Raw genomic sequence first — 21139 nt, forward strand, 5'->3', positions numbered from 1 at the left:
AAATTTCCCTGCAGATGTGGAACTCTCAGGAGTATAGATATTTTTATAAGCATGGTGGTGGGTTTCGGAAGAACTGCACTTCCAACAAAGCATTGTTTCCCCAGCCCTGAACTGGAGTGTCAGCCTAGACTATGAGCTCCAAGTCTCAATGTGGGGCCTGAACCCTTCTGGCTTTGATTCAAAATTCCAGCACTTGAATCCTCATCTATACCAAACTCTGCATCCCGGTCATTCTAGTCCTTGCCAGAGTCCACTGGCTCCCTTGCAGAATGGGTTGATTTCAAGATCGCTTAATACCCTGGCACCTCTCTATCTCTCCAACCTGCCCACAACCTACTCCTCTAACTGCCATCTACCTAGTGAGGGCTCAAACCTGCACTTTTTGGATATTGAATGACCGGCTAGCAATATCCTCCGGTGGTGGGGGCTAAGCAGGGCTTCCTTGGAGCTGAACAGGCTCCAAGGTGACATGCCTGGCAACAGAATGTCAGAATCGAGCCGGCCCTCTGTGGTGGTCTCGGTAGTCCGGTTCCTGAGCCAGGCAGGTCCACAGTATTCCAGGGCACTGCTGATGACAGCACAGCCAGCCATTGGCAGGACCTGGAAGGGCAGACCAGTCACTGGGGGCAGGGAATCAACCTGCTCAGCTTCTGTTAACCCTGCAGGCCAAAGCCCTAATAGGTGGTCCCAGCTGGTTAAGCAATAGGAAAGCTTATCAGACAGATTTTATCAATGGCAAGCTATGTGTTTTTGGCTGGTTAGACTCCACTAGTACCCCAATACATACTCTGGAGTCCTCAAGTCTTGGCTCTCGTCAACCTGCCCCTTATATTTTCCGGAATTAGGTAAACAGGATGTGTCCCTCCAGGGAGAGAGTGCACATTTCATTCCAACAATCTATATCTGGAATTTCCATGTGTAGGTGGGATGCATGTAATTCTCAGCTTGGTTTGGATACTCTTAAACATGGTGATGGGTTTTCCGCATGTGTCAGATACCCAACTGACCAAAAAAAAAATCTCAATCTGGCCTTCGTTTAGCCGTCTCCTGCCTTCTGTACTTCCATCATCTCCCTTCCAGTGGCTGTACTTTCAGCCATTATGCCCTGAAACTCTGGAACTAAATCCCTCTGCCTTGATTACTCTTTGACTGTCTTCAGATCGCACCTGAAGACCTTCCTCTTTGGCAATGCCCTGCAGTCACTTCCCCTTTCTCCCCAGCTTGGTGTCAATCTTTGCCATTGTCAATCTCTTTGAGATTGTCCCCTGCATAAAGGGCTCTTTATAAATGCAAGTTGCTGTTGCTTTAGGCGAGAGCACTCCCAACTGAGCCAACTGTTGACCTTGTATAAGTCACAGGATTCATTAATCAAGACATCAGTGAAACATTAAAGTGATAAGTGTGTTTTCAACTCAAGTTAAATCAAAGAAACAGGTCAAAGGGTGGTGATGGCCATTGGAGAATGTACCAGTGAGGGGCGCTCTCCTACCTATGTAGCAAATGTAGGTGTACGAATGTCTTTACGTGTCTGTGTTTACACATCTGTATCTATACACGGGTATGTATGTGTGTCCATCAAAAGTGTATGCTTCCCTTTGCATCTGATCCATGCTATACCTATTCCATGACACTTCATATTCACGAGAAAAAACAGAAGCCTAGATGTTTTGACTTCAGATCCCCAGATAATCAGGTTTTTACTTTAACTGCACTGCACAGTTAAAGGTGTGGCTTGAGGATAATTAAACTGCGCTCCTGTTTGCCTGATCAGGTGGACAGATATTAAAAGATTCCACAGCAATGCTTAGAAATTAGAAGAGTTTTTCCTGGTGTGCTGGCTGACAATCCTCCAAATAAATTCATCATTCATACTGTGGCTGATTGTGGGCTCACACTGGTATAAATAGCTGCTGTGTTTTTATCTACAGAAACAGTCACCAAAGCAAACATAACCAGTGACTCATTTTGAGAAATCTCAATGTGATAAGATGTTTTGAAGTCCTAAAAGGAATAAGTTGCCATCCCTATTGTAAATAAAATCATATTAAACAGAACATTTGAAAATCTATGAATCCATATACATATATATAACAACAACAAAATTACATTTATAGAAAGCCTTTCACGTCGGGAGGATGTCCCAAGGCGCTGGATAGTCAGGGGTCAGGACCCGAGCATGGGAGAGGGGTGGGGCGTGGGTGAGGGAAGGCAGAGGGGTGGGAGGGCGACCGAAGGTACGATCGAAGAAGAGGGTTTTGAGATCGGCCTTGAAGCAGGCAAGGGAAGAAATGAGGCAAAGGATGGAGTTCCAGAGTGTGGGGGCAGAGAGGCTGAAAGCTGGGCCACTGATGGTAGGGCTGGTCAGGAGGGAGACATGGAGCAGGCCGGAGCCCGCTGAACGGAGGGAGCGGATAGGTTGGTAGGGAGACAGCAGGTCAGAGATGTAGGTGAGCGCATATATATACATGCATATGCCTACAAAAAATACAGTCACTACCATTTTGCAGTAAATTCTATGAAGCGCTTGGAGACGTCCTTCCGACATGAAATGTGTTATATCAAATGCAATTATTACAACAGGCATACATAAAATATTTTGTTGTATTAACATTGGTAACTATTGTAGGTCCAGCTGCACAGATTGCAACCAAAGCGATGCTTCCACTGGGTGGCGCTTATAACATGACAACATTCCCAATGCACCAAAGTCAATGCCAAAGATCAAGATTCAGGGAAAATCCACCCTCTGTTTTTGTGTGACGTGTTACTACAGTGCTTTCCCCCTCCTCTGTTGATGTAAGTGTCTCTCAATGCAACTGGAGTTCTGTATTAGCATGAAGTGTCCATTGCTAGTGTTTCTGTGGAGTTCCTGTTGGGGCCTTTCTTTTGCTCTCTATTTTCATCAAGGAGAACGAGAAGAAAAATGCATTATAGAGGATATCCCTGTCGATACTCTGGTTACAGGTAAGTCTACTGTATTTATTGAGTCCATTTGGCTCAATCTATAGCACTCTTGCTGCTGTATGAGATGCACACTCCACCTCACTGAGCCAGTCAGGAACCTTGGCATCTTATTTGGTCCTCAACTGTCCTTTCACAGCTGTACCATAACCAGCTCTGCCTTCCCCCACCTCTGCAACATCACCGGGCTCTGCCACTGCCTCACCCCTCAGGCTGCCAAAACCCTCATCCTTGCATTTATCACACCTAAGCTCGACTACGCCAATTCCCTGCTTGTCAGCATTCCCAACTCTTCCCTCCACAAGCTGCAGATTATTTGGAACTCTGCACTTCGTGTTCTCTCCTGCACTTTGCTCCTTCCTACCTCTGTGACCCGCTAAACCCATATCAACCTGTCCACTACCTCCGCTCAGCAGGCTCTGGCCTGATTCACATCCGCTGCCCAGCAGTCAGGCCTTCAGCCTCTCTGTCCCCACCCTTTAGAACTCCATCCCACAGTCCCTTCACCTCACTCCTCCTTTGCTTCCTTCAAGGCACATCTCAAGACCTTGCTCTTCGACCGCGCCTTCACTCAAACTCGTATCCCTGCCCTCACTGCCCTCCACCCATCCTGATCCCAATCCCCTGCTCGGGTCCAAATTCCTGATTGCTCAGTGCCTTGGGACGTCCTCCTGACGTGAAAGGTGCAATACAAATGTAATTTCTTGTTGTTGTTATTAATTCCACTTCAGTGCTCGGGGTATTGTTCTTTGGACTGAGCTCCCATCTACTTGTTTCAGGCGGACATCAAAGTACCACAATACTATCAAAAGTGAAGGGAGGCTTCTCTTGGTGTCCTATTAATAATCATAATCCTTGCATTTGGTAGAATGCCTTTCATGTCAGGAATACGTCCCAAAGTGCTTCACCGGATACTGTAAAGTGGAGTGATTATGCTTTGTGGGTCAACACAGCAGCCAATATGTTCACAGCAATGTCCCACAAACAACAATGGAGTGAGTGACCAATTTTATTTGGGGGATTGTTGGCCAGGACGTTGGGAGAAACTCCTTCCTCTTTTCAAATCGTGCCATGGGATTTTTAACGTCCACCTGAACAGGCAGGTGGAACCTCTGTTTAACATCTCATCCGAAGGACGGCATCTCTAACAATGCAGCACACTTCCCAGCACTGCATTGGAGTGTCAGACTGGATAAATGAGTTCCAGGTCCTGACACGAACCCGCAACCTTCTGATTCAGAGACGAGAGTTCTACCAACTGAGCCAGTTCCGGTCAACTATGGCTGTTATGGGCAGCGTGCTGGTGCCATCTTTACTTGCAAAAGCATATTTACTTTAAAATAAAAATATCAATAACTTAACAAAAACACTTAAAAATACCAATTATCCTTGCATAAGCACCTTTTCATCTCACCAAAACATCTTACATTATATCTTAAAATTGTAGGCCAAATGCAATCAATGGTTCTTGTTCTGTTGCTGTGGATATTGAACAGCGAGATCGCTTAAACACCAACAAACAATAACTTGCATTTATATAACAACTTTCACGTCAGGAAGACATGCCAAGATACTTAAAGGATTTTTTTAACCATGTCTATTTGCACAAACAAAATAGTTATCTCACCTCATTCCCTCTCTATCTATCTTCAAATCCCACCTTAAAATATACCTCTTTGATTGCCTCTGGGGTTGGGGGGCGCGAAGAAGGGACTCAGAGAGAGATATGATGCCAGGATCAACATTTCACAATAATAATGGTGCTTATCTGTGAGCGTCCTTGGTCATTTCGCTGCCCACAGCCTTGTTATTTCACACGGATTAAACTTCAAAGTTCAGTTTCAAATTAGATTAATAACACTTAAAAAATCATCTCTTCTTGCCAATGCTACAGATATTTGAATGAAAGCCAGATCATTTGAGTTTGAACCTTCTTCTTTTGTTTTAGGAAGGTACAAAATGCAGGCGTGGGATTTTCTTGCCCATGGCTTTCTTTCCTCCGCACCAGGTTTGGGTATGTTTGTGACTATCAAAGGACCGGATGGAAAGGTACAACACCTTTGTTTTTAACTATTTCATAGCTCATCACCTCAGCAATGCTCTCCTTTGTAAAATGAACTTTGGACTCCCAGTGGCTTAGTGTCTGCTGAGTATAGATTTGGTGACAGCAGTGAAGATTCCATGGGACTCCCCATCTAGCTACACAGCCAACAACTGGCTAAACATATTCCAACTTTTGACAGTCAGGTGGGAATGTTGAGCCCTGCTGTGATTTAAAACTACAGAAATTTACAGCATAGAAAGCATTTTGGCTCATCATGTCTGTGTTGAAAGAGCCATCCATTCAGTCCCATTTACTTGTCTTTTCCCCCATACTCATGCAAATGATTCCTTTTTGGGTATCTATTTAATTTCCTCTTGAAAGCAAATATGGATTATGCCTCGACATCACATCTGTTTGGGCATTCCACATGCTAAGAATTTGTAAAGAAATTCCTTCTAACCTTCCCCTTTGCTCTCATCATTGAACAGGTGACTTGCCTTTTGCTAAACTATGTCATGTTGATACTTTGCTAAGTTTGTTGTCTTATTTCCCTTAATGCAAATATTTTTGAACCGTAACAAGAGACATTTCTAAAAATTGTGCAAATACTTTATCGTGGAAGTAGGTATTTTACTGCAATGGTTTCCCAAACAAAGGCCCATGAGCAGGGATTTTGTCCCTTGAATCCACTAGACATAAAACTCTGGGAATCATTTAAGAAACATCTTGATGCTGCAATGGAACAGGATGATGCTATAGATTGGAATTAAGTATTCGGTATGGGTTGATATATAGAAATGTGGCTGGGCTGCTCAGTTGGTAACACTCGCCTCTGAGTCAGACAGTTGTGCGTTCCAGCCCTAGATTGGAGCTTTGAGCTCACAATCTAGGCTGAGACGCCAATGCAGTGCTGGGGTAGTTTTGCATCATCAGAGATGCCATCCTTCAGATCAGACATTAAATGGAGGTTCCCTGCACCTGTTCAGATGGATGCTAAAGAACCCAATGACACTTTGATGAAAACGGGAGTTTCTCCTGATGTCCTGGCCAATCATCTTCCATCTAAAACAACTGATCATTCACTTCACATTTGTAGACAAGTGTTGTGCACAAATTGACAGCCGCATTTGCCCAAAAATGCAGTCACTAAATTCTACAGAAAACTCTGAAGTGCTCTGAGACATTTCAACACGATAAGGTAATATCAAATGCAAGGATTATTTATAGGAGCTATTTTTCCATTCACATAAGATCTACATTGACAAATAAACACTGTCTAGTCACTTGTTTTTCTCATGTTATAACAGACAATGATGCATAAGTTATACGGTTCAGAGAGTCGTTTTACGTTCACCTCACACTTGCCAGGAGAACACTACATCTGCCTGATATCCAATTCAACCCAATTAGCGGTATTTGCTGGAAATAAGCTGGTAAGAAAATGTATTAGCATTTCTTCTGACCTAAATGCAATGCAAATGTTCCTTTTCTCAGAAGAATGGAATTATTAGAATAAATGAAAAGGAAGTCTCAATTGCTTTAAAGCTCCAAGTCATTGGAGCCCTGGAGTCCTGTAGCTCAGTGGTTAGAGCACTCGCTTTGCAAGCAAGAGACCTGAGTTCAATTCCAGGCAGCGCGAAACCTTGGGCAAGTTTCCTTATTCCACATAGAGCCTAATAATAATCCCTCCAAAACCAAAAATAATAATAAAAATTGGTCTTTTTCAATCTACGGCTGTTTGTGGGACATTACTGTGCGCAATTGGCTGCCGCATTCGCCCACAAATATACAGTCAATTCACTTTACAGATGCTACACAGCTAAGGGATTGCACCTGAGGTGGGGGTTAGAATCAAGAGAGTTGCAGGGTAGGGGGAGTGGGGGTAGGAGTGTGGCCGAAGCCCAGTCAAAGAGGAAGGTCTTGACACAGGCCTTGAAGGAGGTGGGGGGTTTCAGGAATCGAGATCCAGTGGGTACTTTGACACATCCTTCTTTCACACTGGGAGGATGTCTCAATGTGGTTCAACTACACTGGAGAGAATACGGGCATAGCTGAACGCTCACTGGTTCAGTGGTAAATGCAATGCTTGATTTGGCAGTCAGCTGAATAAAACACAAAGGTCCTAGATCTGTACACAGCCTTTTGGAAATGCTTTCATTTTGATAACAGAGTAGAGTTTTTTCCATTCTGACTCCTTTGTTTACTCATTGTTGGCCCCAATTTGAAAAGAAAAGGATAAACTTTTCTCAATGACCCTAATGGCGTAATGTTAAAACATTCTGTGAAGTGTAGCGGATTACAAAACACTCAAAATAGAATCCAGAAAGGCAGAAAGCTGTTGACATCAAGCGTGTATTCTTCATTTACAGTACTGTACCCATTTCTCTCTCCTCTTCCCCATGGGCGTTTGCTTTGCAGCGTGTCCATTTGGATGTTCAGGTTGGGGAGCCTCCCATTGATGAGTCTCTTGCTGAAACCAAGGACAAAATGGATGAGGTTGAGGAGAGAATCCAACATGTGGTAGAGCGGATTCGCCAAATTGGCAAACAGCAAAATTACCAGAGGGTAAGTCAGAACCATGGCACCAGTGGGCAAAGTATGTCAAGGTATTTACTGTGCCAACAAACTGGCACAGCCTATAAGTATTCAGATGATAAATGATCAAACTATTTTGAGATTAAATAATCCAGAAGTAAGCAATCCAGATGAAATATGTTGATGGGAGAAGTAAAGTCTGGAGGTGACAGAGGGGTGAGAACGATTCAGACCCTAATCGCCTCGCAAGTGAGAAACCTGGGTTCGATTCCACACGCCTAATAATAATCCCTCCAAAAAACAAAAACAATAATAAATTGGTCACTTCAATCCATGACTGTTTGTAGGACACTGCTGTGCGCAATTGGCTGCTGCTTTTCGCCCACAAATATTCAATCAATTCACTTTACAGTGTATTCTGTGAAGCACTTTGAGACGTCTAGAAGACGTGAAAAGCGCTGTATCAATGCAAGAATTATTATATTATTATAAATGAACATTTCTGAGGTAAATTATTTAATTCTAAGTCATGTAGATAGTCCAGAATTTTCAGTGAATTACAGTAAAACATTTGTTTAATCTTACATACTTTTAACTGACAAAATAGTTTCCAAGTTCTGTTCTGCTCTGCTGTATGTTGGTAACTAACAATATTTCTTCAGCATATGTGAAGTGCTGGCTCCAACTTCCTCAAGGAACCTGGCTTCTCTCTCCAACTCACTGAACAGAGCACAATCTTGGCGTTTGGTTCAACCCTCAGCTCTCCTTCATTCTTTACATCTGATCCTCAAGAAAGAACATTTTCCTACATCTTGACCAGATCACCCATCTTCATCCCCATCTCATTCCCTCACACAGTATCGTCCCCCTAACAGCCATGAGGCGAATCACCAAGTAATATATAAGCTCGGCTCTACATGCCCAAATAACTACATGGCCATCACCCACTTCCTTGCTGAGTCTCTTGATATGGTATTGAGCCATATATTAAACAAGTAAGGTGTTTAGTATCATTCTTACAAGGTGGAGGCCAATGCAATTGGAACAGAGACAAGTATATGGTCTCAAGTTCAGAAAATATATTAACAAATAGAACCAACTGAATTACTTTATGGTGAAAATATATATTAGATGACCCAGTAAGGTTGCAGAGGTAGTTTGTGCAGACAAATTCAAGAGGGAATTAAATAGCTATTTGGTGAAGAATTCAATTGAGGGTTATAATAATAATCCTTGTATTTAATACAGTGCTGGTAACATGGAAACATCTCCAAGTGTTTCAAAGGGAATTCCTGTTCATAATAATAACAAAATAAAAACAAAAAATATTTAACATCGCTCCTTTCACGTCAGGAGGATGTCTTAAAGCAATACACAGGATTTGTTGTAAAGTGTAGTGACTGTGTATTTGTAGGAAAGTTACAACAATAACAACAAAATTACATTTGTATAGTGCCTTTCATGTCGGGAGGATGTCCCAAGGCGTTGGACAGACAGAGTTATGGACCCGAGCTGAGGATTGGGTGGGGGAGGGTGGAGGGCAAGGGGGGAAGCAGGGAGATTGAAAGCACGGTTGAAGAGGAGTGTCTTGAGTTGGGTGTTGAAGGTGGTGAGGGAAGGGGCGAGATGGAGGGACTGCGGGATGGAGTTCCAGAGATTGGGTGCAGAGTGGCGGAAGGCCCATCCGCCGATAATGGGGCGAGCAAGGCAGAGGATGTGAAGCAAGGCGGAGCCCGTTGAGCAGAGGGAGCAAACAGGGTGGTAGGGGGTTAGGAGGTTGGAGAGGTAGAGGGGAGCAAGACCATGGAGGGCTTTGAAGGTGAGGACCAGGATCTTGAACTGTATCCTCTGTGTGATTGGAAGCCAGTGGAGTTGGGCGAGGATGGGGGTGATAGGGTTGCGGAGCCAAGTGTGAGAGAGGACATGGGCTGCAGAGTTCTGGATGATCTGCAGCCTGTGAATAGAAGAGTTGGGGAGGCCGACAAGCAGTGAGTTTGCAGAGTCGAGCCTCGAATGTAACGAGGACGTGTATGAGGGTTTCGGTGGCCTGCGGTGTGAGACAGTGGCAGAGCCAGGTGACGTTGCGGAGGTTGGGGAAGGCAGAGCGAGTCATGGCAGAGATATGGGGTAGAAACGATAGTTGAGGGTCAAACAAGACCCCATGGTTCCAGACTGGCTTAGCAAGGTGGAGTGTGCAACCATGGATGGTGATGCTGTCAGCGCCTGAGGTGAGGAGGCTCTGACAGGAACCAATCAGGAGAGCCTCGGTGCTTGTTGACATTCAACTGAAGAAAGTTCGCTCTCATCCAGGACTTGATGTCTGACAGACATTCTGTCAGGACAGCAGTGGTCCTGGAGTCAAGGGTGGAGGCAGAGAGGTACAGTTGGGTGTCATCCACATACATGTGGAAGTTGACCCCATGTCTGTGGATGATGTCACCAAGGGGGAGCATATAGATGTTGAAGAGGAGGGGACCAAGGACAGAGACCTGAGGAACCCCGCATGAGACGGTCCGGGGACTAGAAGCTGTTTGAGAAGATGAAGTGCAGGTGGTGTGAGAGGTACAATCTGAACCAATCAAGGACAGCGCCGTGGAGGTTGAGGTGAGAGGAGAGGCAGTGGATGAAGATAGAGTGGTTGACGGTGTCGAAAGCAGCAGAGAGGTCAAGGAGGACGAGGAGGCAGAGGGAGCCCTGGTCGCAGGTGGACAGAACGTCATTTGTCACTTTGACCAGGGCGGTTTCTGTGCTGTGGGCGGCACGGAAACCCTTTGGAAGGGTTCGAGAAGGGAGTAGTGGGAGGGGAAGGAGCGAAGCTGAGAAGCAACAACTTGTTCCAAGACCTTGGAGAGGAAGGGGAAGTTAGAGATGGGGCGGTAGGAAGGGAGTAGAGAAAGGTCCAGGGAGGGTTCTTTAAGGATAGGAGTGATGACAGCAGTTTTTAAAGGGGTGTGAACAGTACCAGAGGACAGGGAGAGGTTGTCAATGTCAGTGAGTAAAGGTGCAAGGAGGTGGAGCTGGGAGGTAAGGAAGGGGCGTAGGGATGGGGTCGAGGGAGCAGGTGGCGGGTTTCATACGGGTTATGCTAGCGATGAGAGAGGAAGGGGAGACAGGTTCAAAGGTGTGGAGGGAGGGATGGGTAGGGGCTGGGGTGGGAGGAGAAGATTGGGAGCGGGTAGCAGTTGCAGTGGCAGAGGCAGCTGAGCGGACTCCCTTGACTTTGGATTCGAGGAAATTCCAGCATTGCTTTGCAGTTGGCATTAGAGGTGGGGATGGGTGAGGCATGAGAGGGTGGGCGGAGGAGTCGGTTTGTGATGGAGAAGAGGAGCTTGGTGTTGTCCTTGGCCTCCAAGATTGTCTTGGAGTAGAATGATGATTTAGCGGAGGCGAGGGCGGAGCGGTAGGATTTGACATGGTCCGGCCAAATCTGTCAGCCAAATTTAGCTGCCATTTTGCAAGCAGCAACCTTCTGCAAACAGCCATGAGACGAATCACCAAGTAATTTGGAAAATTATTGGTGAGGATATTGTAAGAACCTCCCTTCATTTTCTGGGACCTTTAGTATCCACCTGAACAGACAGAAAGGACTTTATTTGTTTTAACATCTCATCTGAAGCTCTTCACCTCCCAGCACTGTGCAGCAATCTCAGCCTGGACTTCGGTTGATAGAACGATACGATTTTTAAAAAATGTGGACTAGCAAGATGGACTTCAATAGTCTCACTTGATTTTGTACATTCCTATGTTTGTATGTAAAAATTGGCCAAATTTACTGCCTCTGGTTACTGTATAGTGACACCTGATTGAATGTTGGTTGTGGACAGGGCTCTGGCTGATTTTCCCCTGCAGGGGACACAAATGTGAACTGTAGAGCTCCTGCAACTGGCACTAAATCAATACAGATGAGGTCTGTATCCTATTTACTGGAATCTAAGATTTTTTTGGATTTTCTTTCATTAAAATGTTTTGTAAAATAAACTTACATTTGACATAGCACCTTTCACATCAGAAGGACCTCTCGGGATGCTTCACAGGACATACGGTAAATTGTAGTGACTGTTTATTTTGTGAGCGGATGCAACAGCCAATTTGCATAGAGCTACAAACAGCCATGAAGTAAAAGAACAATTTCATCTGGGGGATTGCAGACCAGGACTCCGAGGGAAACTCCCTTCTCTTTTCAAATAGTGCTATGGAATCTTTAACATCCACCTGAACATGTAGTTGAAAACTTGCTTTAACATCTCATCCAAAAGATGATGCCTCCAACAGCGCAGCACAGCCTCTGCCTGGCACTGGACTGTCAGCCTATACTGTCAGTCCCAACATGGGGTTTGAAGCGACAACCTTCATACTCAGAGGTGAAAATGCTACACTTTATTGCAAATCCAAGTGGCCATCGATTCTAATGAACACCTGATTTTGGAGGTACTTGGAGGTGGACAAGTACCTCCAAAATCAGGTGTGTCTGTGGCCACTTGGAATTACAGTAAAGTGATCCCTTTTTTTCCTCTCAAGCTCTCTAAAATCTGCCTGTGCCTTACATTTGGGTCTCCTTAGATTTGAGTATATAGAGTGTATGGCTCCATACCATACCAAACAGTGCATTGTTCCCACTGAGCTATTGGGAGGAACTGATCTTTGGATAACGTGCTGTGATATGCCTTCGTAGATAAGAGCTGAATGACACTCAATTTAAAAAAGTGGCCATCGGGGGAGGAGAGGGTGTACTTAGGAAGACTGATGGTGACCATAAGTCATCACCTCAGAAAGAGCAAGGAAGACAATTAAAGGGGCAATATACAAAGATCTCTATAAACATTCCCCGCCAGCTCTTTTCCTGGCAAGAGTTTACTGTGAATAACAAGCTGAATCCAAAATGTTTGTGTGCGGAGAATGTAAACAATTGCTTAATATGTTACAGATGCAGGATATTTATGTTGGGTGTTGGTGGTGGAGGGGGTGGGGGGGTTAACCATCATGGTCAATCTGCTTTCTGCAATGACTTTAAGTGGGGAGATAAATATAAAGTTTTACAGTGCTGTGAAGATGTTAGTGTTAAACCAAGCAGAATCAGTAAATCTAAGTGTCTTTTCGCAATGAACATGCTGAATGAGCCAGAGAATTTAAGCACAAAAGTCGAGAGTATTTATAAGTCCCTGTAGTGCAGTCTTGATTTTATAAGGGAATCAGAATGTCTGGCCAATGGTTTCAGTGTTAGCTTCTGCTGGGACCTGTTGCCAAACTCAACTGTGAACCACTTTCAGCAGCTGGGTCAGGCTAGTCTTGGTTTAATTTCTGAACAGACAGAGTTGTCATATTTCAGGCACTTTGGGGTTTCTATGTGTAAAAAAAAGCGATAGGGGTCAAAATTGCAGTGTTGCTAAACACATTCCATTCCCTAATTAAAGAACAGAGGAATGTGGTTAGGAATTGCACAGTTTTGACCCCGTTGTGACAAAAAAACATCTGTTCAAACATCCAGCAATCCAGAGAATTGCTCATTGCTATTGATCCACAGCGACAAGACATCATCTTTTTGAACTCCTTTGAGTGCAAAATGCTGCCACTGAGGCTCATTTTGGTAAATGTACATATAGAGTTACATAGAGTGATAAATATAGAAACAAGCTGTTTGGCTCAACTAGTCTGCGCTGGTGTTGATTTTGCTCGTGACTCCCCACCCCACACTCCACCTATTCCCCTCACCTATACCCCTCTATTCCCTTTTCTCTCATTTATTCATTTTCCTCAACTACATTGATGCTTTTTACTTCAACCACAGCTTCCAGCAGTGAGTTCCATATTCTCACCACAATGAATGAAGAATTTCTTCCAAAACTTCCTATTAGATCTGCAATTGGCTCTTATATTTTGGAGTCAATATTTGGGATATTGTGGAGTCCTGTAGCTCAGTGGTTAGAGCACTCGCTTTGCAAGTGAGAGACCTGAGTTCAATTCCAGGCAGAGGGCGAAACCTTGGGCAAGTTTCCTTACTCCACACAGAGCCTAATAATAATCCCTCCAAAACCAAAAACAATAATAAATTGGTCATTTTCAATCTACGACTGTTTGTGGGACATTGCTGTGCGCAATTGGCTGCCGCGTTCGCCCGCAAATATACAGTCAATTCACTTTACAGTGTGTTCTGTGAAGCGCTTTGGGACGTCCTCCCGTCGTGAAACGCGCTATATCAAATGCAAGGATTATTATTATTATTATATTATTATTATATTTATGCCCTGTAATTTTGGTCTATCAGCAAGTGGGAATAGCCTATCAACATCTATCCTATCAACTCGTCAGCTCATAGACCTGTGACATTGATAATCACCATTACAGGGATGTTGAAATTATTGTCACTTGGTCACTATTGACTGTTAAAATACATGTTTCTTAAGCTTGCAGGTACCAGCAGACGTAATGCCAGCTAGTTTTAGATTTCCCATTCCTGAGGGGTTAGGAATAGAGTAGTTGAGACCAGAGATGGCACCCTTTACACCTTCTGTGTCATGAGAGATTGGAGGAGGGAGGAGGTGTTCGATGTGACAAGGATAGAGGCACAATTTGGACATTTTATTAAAAATCTGACCTTGATGGTAGGTTTGGGACTGAATGGGCCCCTCCAGCTTTGAGGGTGGCTTCTCTCTCAGGCAATTTCAGAATCAAGATGCCTCTGTTTTATTTTTCAACAATGAGGACTGAGGAAGCCTTTATGCCAAGTGGCAAAGAGGCATTGTTTCATTTGAAGGCAGTATATGGTGAAGCAGAGTGGAATTGCTGCAGTCCAGATCACATGAAAGCTGCAGATGAAGAAGGCCTTCAACTCATTTTGATCTCAGCCTGTACAGCATCAAGCTGTTTCTTAAATTAATCCAACATCCTGGCCTCAACCATTCTTCCTGATAACCTTTTCCATGTGTTAAACCCTCTGTGCAAAACAATTCCTATCAATGTCTGCCTTAGAATTGCCCTTTAGAGTCCCTGGGAAGCTAAGGACTTCCACTGTCTTGAGGTTCTAGGGAAGAAATAATCCCTCCAAAAACTAAAAACAATAATAAATTGGTCATTTTCAATCTACGATTGTTTGCGGGACATTGCTGTGCGCAATTGGCTGCCGCATTCGCCCACAAATATACAGTCAATTCACTTTACAGTATATTCTGTGAAGCGCTTTCAGTATATTCTGTGAAGCTTTATGTCAGACTAGCCTGGGACATCCTCCCGACGTGAAAAGCGCTATATCAAATGCAAGCATTATTATTATTATTATTATTATTATTATTATTATTATTATTATTATTATTATTATTATTATTATTAAGAATAGGATTGAGTAGGAGACAGGAAGTTGAGCATAATTGCAACAGGGGATGATGCAGGAAGAGGGAAGACAATTTGTAAAGCCTGTCTTTAGACTTAGTTCTTTGAATAAGCTTTGATTGTCTTCTCAACAACCACCCACCCACCCCCCACGCCACAGCATACCACCTCCCCCCAGCTCGGGTGCCCAGACAGCTGTGCTTTGAGATATCCTCCTATCCTTCCAACGTGAAAAGCGTTACATACATTTCACTCTTACATAAATTTCACTCGTATTGAAGTGAATTGTGTTGTAATTGAAATGAGTGAAGAATTATGACTTTTAGTGAAAATCTTACAATCACAATAAAGTGAATTCAGAATTCACTGTGGTTCTTAGAAACATATTTTCAGTGCACAGGATCATTGAAGCAAAACCATGAATCTTCTTTCTGATTTACAGACACGTGAAGAACAATTTCGCCAAACCAGTGAAGACACCAACAACAATGTATTGTGGTGGGCCGTCATTCAAACCATTATCCTACTTTCAGTGGGAGTCTGGCAAATGAAGCACATGAAAGATTTCTTGATTGCCAAAAAGCTAGTCTGACATAATGCATGCTGTAGGAGCAGTTTTTTATTATTATTATGGTATTTGTGCTACATTATATTCACAAACTGAGTTTATTGCTTTAATGGGGACTTCCAGTTTGTGAATCTTGGGTTGTGAAGATTGAATCGGGAATTTTTGTCTGTCAAACCCCAAATGCTAGTCTGCAGAGTCCATAAAAAAACTGGAGGGCAAATTACATGCATCCAATACATGCAAATTGTAAATACCAATTAACTACAATTAAGAGTCCATTCAATCTATCGGGAGTGTTCCACTAATTTATTAGATCTTGGCAGATCTTTTAATCACAATTCCTCAACTGTTCGCCAAATCTCTTAATATTTCTGTTACCCAACTCTATCACGCTGATAAAAATCCAATATTAGCTTATAGCTCTTTTCACATAGAATAAAACGTTTCAAAGCTCTTTACAAAATAAAATTAATTACTAATAAAGTGAATGTTGTCAAATAGACAAATGTGGCAACTAATCTGTGCAAGAAATCCACTTTTGAAACACAGTATCACTTATTGACCACAAAATACAGTCACTGTATTTTAAAGGAAATCCTGCGAAGTTCTTTAAGTTCTTTTCCTGCAGACGTGAAACATGCTATGTCAAATACAAAAATACTGTTATTATCACAAATTAGACCCAAGTGTGATTCTGTGAAGGAATTGGATGGTGTATGTTAGTGGTGAGGATGGAAGACGGGATATGAGAGATAAGAATAACTGTATTTAGAAAATTGAACTAACCATATGGATCAAATGGTCTTTCTGCTCTTGTACAATTCCTATCTTCCTATGTAATTGCAGCAGCTTTTTCTCAATTGAGAAACAAATAAATGTGCCAAGTGCAGCTGGCTGGCTTCCAAACCAATTGGTTATTGATAGTTCTTTTTTCCAGTTGAGCAATACAAGGCCTTCCAGCTGCTGTCTATAACTGCATTTTGTCAATTGGCAGATAGAAATCATACAATTCAATTCACTTTCACAATGTAGAATGAAATGAATTCTTTGACATTATAAAGATGACATAAAAAATGATGATTGAATAATATGACATTCAGCAGGTTATTTTCAGAAGACAAAGTGTATTATGGTTGGTTAACAACTTGAGACAATTACCACTCAGAATGGCTGAATAGATTAATACACATGAAATTATTCATTCACTTCATGGCTATTTCTGGATGTTGCTCAGCTGCCGCTTTCACCTACAAAAGTCACCACATTTTACAGTAAAATCCGTGAAATGCTTTCAGATGGTTTGACAATGTGATAAAGCTCTATGTCAAATGCAAGGATTACTATCATTAATAATAAAATATTTATGTTTATGTGCTAATTTGATTTGATTTTTCAAATTTATATTAGAAGTACTCTGACAAATGAATAATGACTGTTTTGGTGTGAGTCACCTAAATAAAGTCCTCTAGAGTTTCACTGCTGAGTTTACATCATTAGGGTGCACTGGCTGAATGTATCGAAGAGCTGGTGATTCATATGGCTCTATAGATGCTTAAAAGTTTCTGCAACCGGCAATAATATGATAATTTGTCCATGTTTTAGCCAGACAGTCAATGTCAGAAAGATTTTTTTAACGAGGGAGCACTGCATTGGAGTGTCAGCAAAGACTATATGAACTAAAAGTCCTGATGAGGGACTTCAACCCCCAATCTTCTGACTCAGAGGAGAGTGCAACCAACTGAACCAGTCTGTCACCCAGATTTTACAGCTGCCTCAATGAATTTTTTTGGGTGGTCTGTTGAATATCTGACATACGTGGAAATCCATCACCATGATTAAAGAATATCCAAATCAGCTGGAGTTGCACATATGCATGCTCTCATAGCTGACTATTTTTAATTGATTTTAAGGTTTCAGACTCACATGCATATCAAAATAATTTTCTAGTGAAGTTGAACAATGGTCGTTTCTCCCAGTGTTTTTGAGACGTTAGGACCAGATATTTGCAGCACAGAAGGAGGCTGTTTGGCCTATGCTGGTCAGCTCTTAAACGTGAAGGACTGGTGTGTAAGAGTAAATTGCTGTTGCAAGTTTAAAATCCGCATCCTCACTTACAAAGCCCTTCACGGTCTTGCTCCTCCCTAACCCCTGCGATCTACGCACACCTTACCAACCTTCCCATTCCCTCCCTTTGGCGGGGAATGGCCTGCTCCAAGGCCTTCAGCCCTGCGGCCCCCACCCTCTGGAATTTCACCCGGAGCCCCTGGGCCTTGCCTCACCCCCTGCCTCCTTCAGAGCCCATCTCAAGACCTTGCAATGTGACCGCGCTTTCTTTCCATCGTTCTCCCACCCCCTCGACCCCCAACTCAAGATCAAACCCTTAACTGTCCACCATCTTGAGATGAGCTACATAACAATTTGCAGTTATATTGGGCCTCTTGGGCAAGATAGGGCTTAAATGCAATTTGTTGTTGTTGTTGTTGTTGAGGCCCGGCCTGACACCATCATGTGGCTGTGAGGCTGCACATAGCAACTCGCTGTCTGTGTTGACGAACACTCTCAGTTTGTCACCCACGACCCAGACTGCGCAGGCGCCCCACGGGGGGGGGGGGGGGGCGGTGGCGGACGGTCACGTGATCCTGGGATGTGCGCAGGCGCAGTCGTGGTCCTCGCTCCACCCCGCGCGAGTCTGGTGGTGAGTCGCTCGTCACTGCGCAGCCGCATCGATGGAGGTGTGAGGGCGGCGTCGCCAAGGGAACAGCCGGCGCTGAGCAGCTGGTCCCCAGGTACCCGCGGCTCGGGTGTGCTTCCGCTGTAAAAGCCAATGTGTTTGTTTTACTTTTGGCACGTCTGACTCCAGAGGCTTCTGGGTGGCATCCTGTCTGCGGGGCAGGCCTGAGCCTCGCCGCGGGACAGGCCTGAGCCTCGCCGCGGGACAGGCCTGAGCCTCGCCGCGGGACAGGCCTGAGCCTCACCGCGGGACAAGCCTGAGCCTCACCGCGGGAGAGGCCTGAGCCTCACCGCGGGGCAGGCCTGAGCCTCACCGCGGGGCAGGCCTGAGCCTCACCGCGGGACAAGCCTGAGCCTCGCCGCGGGACAGGCCTGAGCCTCGCCGCGGGACAGGCCTGAGCCTCACCGCGGGGCAGGCCTGAGCCTCACCGTGGGAGAGGCCTGAGCCTCACCGCGGGAGAGGCCTGAGCCTCACCGCGGGGCAGGCCTGAGCCTCACCGCGGGGCTGGGGGGAGCCTCACCGCGGGGCAGGCCTGAGCCTCGCCGCGGGACAGGCCTGAGCCTCGCCGCGGGGCAGGCCTGAGCCTCGCCGCGGGGCAGGCCTGAGCCTCGCCGCGGGACAGGCCTGAGCCTCGCCGCGGGACAGGCCTGAGCCTCACCGCGGGGCAGGCCTGAGCCTCACCGCGGGAGAGGCCTGAGCCTCACCGCGGGAGAGGCCTGAGCCTCACCGCGGGAGAGGCCTGAGCCTCACCGCGGGGCAGGCCTGAGCCTCACCGCGGGGCTGGGGGGAGCCTCACCGCGGGGCAGGCCTGAGCCTCACCGCGGGGCAGGCCTGAGCCTCGCCGCGGGACAGGCCTGAGCCTCACCGCAGGGCTGGGGGGAGCCTCACTATGGGGCTGGGGGGGAGCCGTGATATCCCATGATATTATTATCACTTATTTATTGTATAACATTTTACAATATACTAATCCTTGCATTTGATATAGCGCCTTAGCTCGTGTCTTCCAGACATCTCAAAGCGCTTCACAGAGTATACTTTAAAGGGAATTGACAGTATATTTTGTGGGCGAAACACAGCAGGCCTTCTAATCGACTAACAACCGGGTTCCTACTTACTGCTAAGCAAACAGACATGTCAGTAAGGACTCTTGCCCAATGTTTCACTCTGCCTGGGAATTGAACCGAGATCCTCTTGCTTGTAAGACGAGTGCTAACCACTAAGCTACAATGCTTGTTGAGGGGTGAAGGTTGAGGGGACTCCATAGGATTTAACTCAGAAAACCTGGTCTGTAAGACTCCAAAAGTAACTTTCGCAGTACACTTCCCCAGGTCACATGCTTTCTATATAATTATGCGTGTACTGGACACTGAAGCAAACCAAGAGACTGGACTGAGTGTACTACTTACAGAGCCTGTCACTGATAGACGACAGAGCTTGAGCGGAGACACTGTGAATATATTATAATTATAATATATTCTGTGATATGCTTTGAGACGTCTCACCAATACGATGAGGTGTTTGGGATATAAGATATATCAAATGCAAGAATTAGGGTTATTATTATTATTACTTTGAGATCTTTTGGTGACTTGTCTGAAAACTACAAGCTGAGAAAAAATGACAAATGTTAGTCACACTATGATTATGGATTTTATTATGTATTAAGGGAGATTTCAATAGGTATGTTTGGGAATTCTTTTAGTGCAAGTATTATTCAGAAAAAAGTTTATTGGTCTTCCTTGCCGATATAATGCATAATGTTTGGAAAGGAATTACTGTAAAAGGTAATAAAAATTAAAGGTTTTAGATCATATGTTGGATCACATATGGTCTAATAAGTGATCTTATATCCCAAGCCAGCCTATTTTTGCGCCAGTGACTAATTAGTCAGCACAGATTAATTTCCATCTCTTCCATAATGCAGACCTTACCACACATCCCTTCCCACAGTCTTCAGTCCCACACATTCCTTTTGTTATCTCCCCTATCGGCATAGCCCCTCGGCCCTCATCTCTCTCCCAGCTTCTCCACCCCTATCCCATTTTGCTGATAACCTTGTCCCTCTCAAACTCACAATTCTACTGTTTCTTCTGTTACTCTTATTTTCTTCCACACTTCCATTACCAAGCATCCAGTATCCCCTGTTCAGTACAGAGCTGTGCTTTTTCAACAGTCTTTAGAATATTTGGGTATTACTGATTAACTTCCATTGTTAAGGGCTGATATATTGCGACATTTGCCAAGAACACTAAAGTTAAACTAATAGCAAACAAAATTCTCAGAAGTTGAGCTCTGTTTTTGAGTTACTTGAACTTAACTCACAACTGTTAAAAAAAACAGTATTTTGTAACTGTTGAAATAATTCAGTTTCACACAAAAATGGATTTTAAAGTAATGTGTTTCAGAAAACATTTTAGTTTAAGATAATTCCATTTATCTTGACAATTTTGTGCCCTTGAGATGTTGAGCAACCCTTGTGGCTGAAGGAGAATGAGAATCTCGCATCTGCAGGCACAAACTCTTTCAAGGTTTTAGATATGGTCAGTTTATCAGTAGCCACACCAGCTAAAATATACTTGTCAAACTAATTTGTTTCCCATGTTTGCAGAAGTTAATGATTTTCTTATTTAAGCTCAGCAACCTTTAGAAGTTTCCTAAGTCAAGAAGCACCAATTGGCTAAATTCCTTTGTCCCGTGTAATCTGTAAACGGCTCTGTACCTTTCATGCTATTTCGTTTGAAGGTGGGAAAAGAGCGTTTGCATTTGTGTTTTGCTTGCATTTTATATAATTGTTACAAAAAGGCACTGTCAATAAGAATGTAAGAACATAAGAATTGCTAGATGAAAGAAGACCAAGGTCCATCCAGTATGCCTTCCATCATCCTGGCATTCACATGCATATGTCATGTCCCAAACTATATACTGTATCCCAAGATATTATTTCCTAAAATAAATCTTATCTAATTTGCTTTTGAAA

The 21139-nt window shown here is 44.2% G+C and overlaps 2 protein-coding genes across 2 annotated transcripts in view; both read left to right on the forward strand.

Annotated features, from left to right (window-relative positions):
* Positions 1–2808: 2808 nt before the first annotated feature.
* Positions 2809–15888, forward strand: LOC103181473 (transmembrane emp24 domain-containing protein 11). Its single transcript, XM_007897985.2, has 5 exons — positions 2809–2964; positions 4910–5010; positions 6313–6438; positions 7424–7570; positions 15306–15888. The coding sequence occupies exons 1-5, from the start codon at positions 2811–2813 to the stop codon at positions 15453–15455; spliced, it is 678 nt and encodes a 225-aa protein (XP_007896176.1). The 5' UTR covers positions 2809–2810; the 3' UTR covers positions 15456–15888.
* A 2187-nt stretch (positions 15889–18075) lies between these two features.
* LOC103181475 (probable E3 SUMO-protein ligase RNF212) overlaps positions 18076–21139 on the forward strand; it is a 37602-nt gene continuing 34538 nt past the window's right edge. The window contains exon 1 of the mRNA XM_007897986.2: positions 18076–18217. Coding sequence (XP_007896177.2) covers positions 18076–18217 — 142 coding nt within the window. The remainder of the gene's footprint in view (positions 18218–21139) is intronic.

Source organism: Callorhinchus milii, unplaced genomic scaffold (assembly GCF_018977255.1).
Source record: "Callorhinchus milii isolate IMCB2004 unplaced genomic scaffold, IMCB_Cmil_1.0 Scaffold1, whole genome shotgun sequence".
Lineage (NCBI taxonomy): Eukaryota > Metazoa > Chordata > Chondrichthyes > Chimaeriformes > Callorhinchidae > Callorhinchus > Callorhinchus milii.

Coding starts and splice junctions, on each gene's coding strand:
- LOC103181473 (XM_007897985.2), top strand. CDS start 2,811: ATGCAACTGGAGTTCTGTATTAGCATGAAGTGTCCATTGCTAGTGTTT. Junction 5,011..6,312: donor TCAAAGGACCGGATGGAAAG/GTACAACACCTT, acceptor ATGTTATAACAG/ACAATGATGCATAAGTTATA. Junction 6,439..7,423: donor TATTTGCTGGAAATAAGCTG/GTAAGAAAATGT, acceptor TTTGCTTTGCAG/CGTGTCCATTTGGATGTTCA.